The sequence below is a fragment of the Aplysia californica genome, unplaced genomic scaffold, assembly GCF_000002075.1.
Source record: "Aplysia californica isolate F4 #8 unplaced genomic scaffold, AplCal3.0 scaffold00259, whole genome shotgun sequence".
In the NCBI taxonomy this organism is placed as follows: Eukaryota; Metazoa; Mollusca; class Gastropoda; order Aplysiida; family Aplysiidae; genus Aplysia; species Aplysia californica.
Genome location: NW_004797529.1, coordinates 29,014 through 36,673, shown reverse-complemented (window position 1 = coordinate 36,673; position 7,660 = coordinate 29,014). Strand labels below are relative to the sequence as shown.

The 7,660-nt window shown below is 42.8% G+C and overlaps 1 protein-coding gene across 1 annotated transcript in view; it reads right to left on the bottom strand.

Annotated features, from left to right (window-relative positions):
- The window catches only part of LOC101845247 (glutathione hydrolase 1 proenzyme), a gene marked incomplete in the record, with an annotated part of 27,495 nt that overhangs the window by 769 nt on the left and 19,066 nt on the right, over positions 1-7,660 (bottom strand). The window contains 3 exon segments of the mRNA XM_035970362.1: positions 575-688; positions 5,838-6,078; positions 6,578-6,765. Of these exon segments, the coding sequence (XP_035826255.1) occupies positions 575-688; positions 5,838-6,078; positions 6,578-6,765 (543 nt within the window).

Sequence of the window (7,660 nt, the reverse complement as noted above, 5' to 3'; positions counted from 1 at the left end):
ACCATCACAACAACAACAACAACAACCACCACCATCACAACAACAACAACAACAACCACCACCATCACCACCACCACCACAAACAACAACAACAACCACCACAACAACAACCACAACAACAACAACAACAACCACAACAACAACCACAACAACAACCACAACAACAACAACCACAACAACAACAACCACAACAACAACCACAACAACAACCACAACAACAACAACCACAACAACAACCACAACAACAACCACAACCACAACAACATTCACCTGATCAAAGCCTTCCTCGTATTGTATGTGCAACAACAACAACAGCCACAACAACAACAACAACAACAACAACAACCACAGCCACAACAACAACAACCACAACAACCACAGCCACAACAACAACAACCACAGCCACAACAACAACAACCACAACAACCACAGCCACAACAACAACAACAACAACCACAGCCACAACAACAACAACCACAACAACAATAATAACAACAACAACAACCACAACAATAACAACCACAACAACAACACCAACAACCACAACAACAACCACAACCACAACAACATTCACCTGATCAAAGCCCTCTTCATACTGTATATGTGGAGGCAACAGCTGATGGTGCAGACGTTTGTGGTCGATGGCCTGCTCTATGTTCTCGCCGAGCCACATGTTGTGTACAGCCACCTGGGGGGAGATATAGAAGGGGGGTCATGGGGGGTCACAGTTAGGTCAAAGGTCACTGAGGACACACACGTGGTCTCTGGCCTGCTCTATGTTCTCGCCGAGCCACATGTTGTGTACAGCCACCTGGGGGGAGATATAGAGGGGGGGTCATGGGGGGTCACAGTTAGGTCAAAGGTCACTGAGGACACACACGGGGGGGGGTCACAACTAGGTCATAGGTCACTGAGGACACACACGGGGTCTATGGCCCGCTCCATGTTCCCCCCTAGCCACATGAGGACACACACCAGGTCACAACTAGGTCAGAGGTTACTGGGGACACAACTAAGTCAGAGGTCACAGTGCTCACAACTAGGTCAAATGTCACCTGGGGACATAAAGGTCCGCAACAAGGTCAAAGGTCACCCCATGACACAGTGAGTCATAGCAAGGTCAAACTGGGTTACAACTACGTCAAAGGTCACCCCATGACACAGTGAGTCATAGCAAGGTCAAACTGGGTTACAACTACGTCAAAGGTCACCTGAGGGGACAGCGGGTCACAATTAGGTCATAGGTCATTATGAGGACACAGAGGGTTACAACAATGTCAAATAAAATTTCAATTCCCCATTCTTATCTCACTTGTTTGTTTGTTTGTTTAGTATAGGGTTTTACGGCACTCGCAACATTCTTATCTCACTGATCCAGGAATTGATTTCCACGGTTTCGCTTTTAGTGTGTTTTACAGCAGCAGATAATTATGGGCCCTCCAGGCCTTGAAATAGCCAAAATAGACATCAGCTGCCCCACCAGCCCTTTACTCTTTAAACCCTGAGTTTTTTTTCCTCGGTTTCCCGGAAATTTTTCTACAGTCACCTAAACCTGGTGCACTCTGTCTCATTATAACCCTAAAAGCTTGTCTCCAACTTCTAGAATCTAAATGGCGGAAACAAAGGATTAGTCATTTCTAAAAAAACTTCCTTGGTTCGGAAATAGTTAGGAAAAACAAGCCAAAACTAGCGCTAAAAAAAAGAAAACAGTTGTCACCAGTTTGGACGCTCCCAGCATGTTGTCACCAGTTTGGACGCTCCCAGCGTTCCATGGAGTAAAAAGAGTTAAAGCGGGTTCGACTGAACACGGTAAACAAACCCCTACCCAAGCGGTTGCCGTGGTGATCTTGGAGCCTCCAAAACCATAAATAAGACCTACCCAAGCGGTTGCCGTGGTGATCTTGGAGCCTCCAAAACCATAAATAAGACCTACCCAAGCGGTTGCCGTGGTGATCTTGGAGCCTCCAAAACCATAAATAAGACCTACCCAAGCGGTTGCCGTGGTGATCTTGGATCCTCCAAAACCATAAATAAGACGTACCCAAGCGGTTGCCGTGGTGATCTTGGAGCCTCCAAAACCATAAATAAGACCTACCCAAGCGGTTGCCGTGGTGATCTTGGAGCCTCCAAAACCATAAATAAGACGTACCAGAGAGTATTTAATTATAGAGAGCGGAAACGAAGCCTCTTTTCGCGTATCCAGGTCACCAGCTGATTGTGAAACGAGGCGCGGTAAACAAAGCTAATGGCGGCTGTCGGCAGTCGCAAGTCACCTGCAAGTGTAAGTGGTGTTTTGCGGCAGTCTGCGTCCGTGCCAATTCAAGATCGCATAAATACCAGACCTAGCATTATTTAGCTTTCCAAAGGACCCTGAAATGTAAGAATTTGCACATGTACTTTTTCATTAACCTTACATAATATCGTTTTTCTCTTGTGTAGGCCTAACTAGATCTAGATCTAGAATCCCAGAGATATAGATATCTAGATCTAGAATACCTAGACTCTAGACCTAGAATCCCAGAGATATAGATATCTAGATCTAGATTCTAGATATAGATATAGATATCTAGATCTCAAGATCTAAATTAGATAATAGATTGTAGATCTAGTATCAGTGTCCAGGTCAATTAGATCTAGAATCTAGTACTAAATCTAGATCTAGATCTAGATCTCTAGAGTCTAGGTCTAGAAGTAAGGGCCTAATTAATGCAGTGGGTCTACTAGGACCCGATCTAGATAGATGTAGATCTATCGTTGGGCCTTATTATCATAGCATAGACCTATTACATGTATAATGTTTGCCTCCACTACACTCCTTCCTCTACTTCTTCACAGCACAGGCGACAGTGCAGTCGATTAGCCTTAGTTCGTCACGTCATGCCAGTGCATGGGCAGGAGGACGAAACATTGTTAAACTTTACTAGATCTAGATCTAGATCTATAGCTAGCGAATAAAACACGTTTTTCTGGGGGCTCTGACCGTGGTCTATAGAATGTAGAGCCTGAGTTACAGTGTTTGCTCTCATTCAATAGGTTTGAAACATGACTGGGACAGACATTTTTCTTCTCTAAAGTTTTCTTTTTTCACCACCCAGCTCTAAGTTCTGTCGTCTGTTTTTCCTCCTCACTTTCTGCCCCCTCCCCCCCCCCCCCACTCACACACCCCTTTTGACTCCTCTTCTGGCGCATCTGGGGCTCCTGGCTCTTTCTGCAGCCTTTACTACTACTACATTTGTACCTACTACTGCCACTCATTGGCCCCTTCTATCTGACTGCTGTCTTTCAGTCACCTGATCTTATGGTAAGTAAGATCTAACACATAGCCTTCTCGGATAAGGGCGAAAAATCTTGGAGGTCCCGTAAGTTGCGCAAGTTAAGGATCCCTTGGTGTTCTTAAAATCAAAAGAGTAGGCTAAGCTTTGGCCCCCACCTGGGCAAAATTAAAAATTCTTACCAAACTGAAAAAGTTGAATGTGCCCGCCTGTTCATATGAGACCTATGCTGTCGCAGGCGCAGTAAAGCGCCCCCCCCCCCCCCCCCCCCCCTTTCCTAAAAAAAAAGAAAAGAAAACACGCCAAAAAAGTGTTTCAAGTGATCTGAAAGAATTTTTTGGGGATCACCCAGCACTGAGTTCCCCTTTAATTCTTCATCAATTTGAGACTGATAGTTCCATTTTTTAAAAGTAAAAAATTACATTATCATCGCCTTCATATTGATTTTGGGGGGGGGACCCCCCAACACACACACACACACACACACACACACACACACACGCTCACTCACACTGTAGACCTGAGAATGCATCTGTAGGCTATGTGGCGCTTTGACTCCACCTCTGCAGAACTGACTAGATCTAGATAGAGTTGTGAAACATATTTAGTATTTAATTTTTTTTTTAATTCAAGCTTCTCATCAGAATTAAACCAATCCAAATATGCCAGGCAAGATTCAACTTTATTGTATGAAAACTAGATGTGGGATGTATGGCATTTAACTCTATCCCAAAAAAATTTGTTTTAAAATCTCCAGTAGATGTACTCACTAAAAACTGTTAGATCTAATCAATCAAGCACTTATATTTCTCTTTTATGAAATGAAACTAAATGAGTAGACCTATATTCTATGTATAGATCTATGAATTTTGCAATATTTAGCATCTAACTGCACACGTGAGAATATGGGCCACCACAGTGTATTGTTTATTGTGAGCACCGGTCTTTTGTATAGGAGGCCTGCTGTAAAACTCTGTGTTACAATCTAAGTTTTTCGCACTCCTACCAAAAAATTATAATTTATTTCTGATGTTTAAAAAAATGGGTTATGAATTATCGGAAGGCTGACTTTGGTTCTTAAAATAGCATAAGTCACCTATACGTGTACCATGGGAATGCATTGTGCGCTGAGCAATTTGAACTGTACGTACTGCCTTTGGAAATCTGCATCTTGAACAATTCTAGTGCAGAATGATGTGGCCATGCTGTTTACTGTTCCAAACCCTCCAAAATAAATAATTATTGTTCCCTCCAGACCAGTTCCAAAGAATACAGGTCCTGTCCATGACAAAAGACCTAATAGTGTCTGCAATGTGATGTGAGAGTTTTGAAGAAGAAATTAAAAGTGGAAGAAAAAAAACCTTGACATCTAAGAAGACAATGTCCTGTTGTAATAAATGTACTACGGAATAATGTAACAAAATTAAAGAGACAAAAAAAAATTACAAAGCTTACTTAATTATTATTAAGTAAGGAAGTGCTAGCTTGACCCTGTCAGGACCACCCTTGAGTTTTGTAATGTTCCAAATTTATGTGCCTGACAGAGAAGTATGGACATAATATACAAAAGAATCAGCAAGAGACAATGCATACAGCAAAACAGTCTAAGAAAGACTGTCACATTCACCAACTTAATTGTAAGAGCCAGTTTCAGTAAAGTGCTATTAATCCATGAAAGATGCATTATACATGTTTATGTATACATATATATATATATATATATATATATATATATATATATATATATATATATATATATATATATATATATATGTTTTTTCCATATGCCTAGCCTAGGCTACACAAAACGAAATCTGTTTTCTATTTCTACAGTCTGTTGCCTTTTCTCACCATTGCCTATAGGCATCTATATGCTATTGCATGCTCTCTTTCTTTCCTCTCCAACTCTTCCCTACCCACAGACCCCATGCAGGGCTATGTAACTAATTAGTAAAATAAGTAAAATGTATTAACCTTTATAAGGCTATCTTAAATTAAACTGCTTGTCTTGTAAGCTAGATATCTAGATCAACGCGTGTATTTAGGCTAAGGCAGGCATATTTTTATTATGCTGGAAACCTATAGATATAGAATCTAGATCTAGAGTCTAGATGACTTTTGACCTAAGCCGCAGAAAGCTAGGCCTAGGCCCTCTAGACGCGACGCGCTTCGCTGTCGATACCGCGCCTGGTTATTTTTAGCTCGCGTCTCAGCGGTCACATTCGCAAATGCACTGTTGTCACGGACCGCGAGGCCTCGTTTCCTGTCTCTATATTTTAGTGTCTCTGGACGTACCCAAGCGGTTGCCGTGGTGATCTTGGAGCCTCCAAAACCATAAATAAGACGTACCCAAGCGGTTGCCGTGGTGATCTTGGAGCTTCCAAAACCATAAATAAGACGTACCCAAGCGGTTGCCGTGGTGATCTTGGAGCTTCCAAAACCATAAATAAGACGTACCCAAGCGGTTGCCGTGGTGATCTTGGAGCCTCCAAAACCATAAATAAGACCTACCCAAGCGGTTGCCGTGGTGATCTTGGAGCCTCCAAAACCATAAATAAGACGTACCCAAGCGGTTGCCGTGGTGATCTTGGAGCCCCCGGCAGCCCCCAGCACTTTGTTGACGCTCCCGTCAGGGTGGAGGAAGACGGCGGGGCACATGGAGGAGAGCGGCCGCTTCCCCGGGACGATGAAGTTAGCGGGCGACGGGAACAGGCCCCACTCGTTGGTGATGTTTGGCGAGGAAAAGTCGTCCATCTCGTCGTTGAAGATGATGCCCGAGCGCATGCCGCGGCGCTGGGAGCCAAACCTGCCGTGACGGGGATCAAGAGGGGACGCAGAGTTTAGTTGTTTTTTTGTTGTAATTCTAGTTTTAGTTTTAGTGAGAGTTTTAAGGCACTTGCAACACAATTAGGTCACATAAGTGCCGAAGATTAGAGGTATTACTAGAATTTAACATCCAAAAATAAGAGGAGAGATAAGGACGATAGATGTTTAGTTTTTTAGTTTTAGTAAGAGTTTTATGGCACTTGCAACACAATAAGGTCGTATAAGTCCCGAAGATTTAGAGGTTTTTAGTTTTAGTTTGTAGAAGTTTTACGGCGCTCGCAACTGCATAAGGTTATATGAGCGCCAAAAGATTAGAGGTGTTACAAGAGAGTAACAAACACAAAAAAGAAGGAGGGGAGATAAAGACGATAGATGTTTGACAGGAAAAAAAGGGCAAACCACACCAGAGCATCCGCCAACTACCCACCACCACCACCACCACCACCACCAACAACAACACTACCACCACCACCACCTACCTTGCGTTGACGGTGCTAGTGACGGACACAGCGCTCCCGTCCTGGTCCAGCACCGACAGATGCGACGTGCTGGTCGTGTTGCGACTGTAGAAGGTCGGCCCGTAGTACTCGTAGCCAAACGTACGCGTATCGGAGATGAGGCCGCGGGTGTAGTCAGCGTACGCCTTCGAAGTCAGGTTCTTCACCAGCTGCCGACAACAACAGCAACAACATTATCTATAGAAACAACAACAACATTACTAATAGCAACAACAACAACAACATGACCAGCAGCAACAACAATAAAGGGATAAATGAAGTTATTGGTATCACCTTAATGGTTGTTCATTCGCCTTGCTTTCGATGAAATAAAAATACGAATTTATCTTGAACAGAAGTCGAGATATTTGTGGTTGAAGGAGGTGGGGTCACCTAGTTTCAAAATAAAATTAGCCAGAAAATGGCTGCCAAAGTTTTGTGACTTCAATAGCTCAAGAGTTCCTGGAAACTGCGAATTTACACCTTTCATGCCACTAATCGGCGTTTTTCCATTAAATCCATTCATAAGTATGTTTTTGAATGGATATACAAGGTGTTAAGCCAAAATACAAAAATTCGGAAAAAAATTCCAAATAGCCGAAAAACACAAGATTTCTCCGATTTCATTATTCTGATGAGCGCCAGATTTCCCCACGATGCTTCATAATCTGTGCAGAAGACAGACGATGTTCCTGGAGAGTAACATACAGAGAAAAGAGGGAGGAGAGAAAAGTTTTAGTTTTAGTAAGAGTTTTACGGCACTTGCAACACAATAAGGTCATATAAGTGCCGAAGATTAGAGGTGTTACAAGAGAGTAACAAAAACAAAAACAAAAAAGGAGGGGAGATCATAGGACGATAGACATTTGATAGGAAAGAAGGAGCAAACCCCACCAGAGCACCCACCAACCATCCACAGTGTTAGTTTAGTATTAGTACAGAGTTTACAGCACTTACTACAAAAATAGGTCATATGTGTGAAGAAGATAATAATAATAATAATACATGTAATAAATAGCATTTGTATAGCGCATATCCCCGCTCAACAGCAGGCTCTATGCGCTT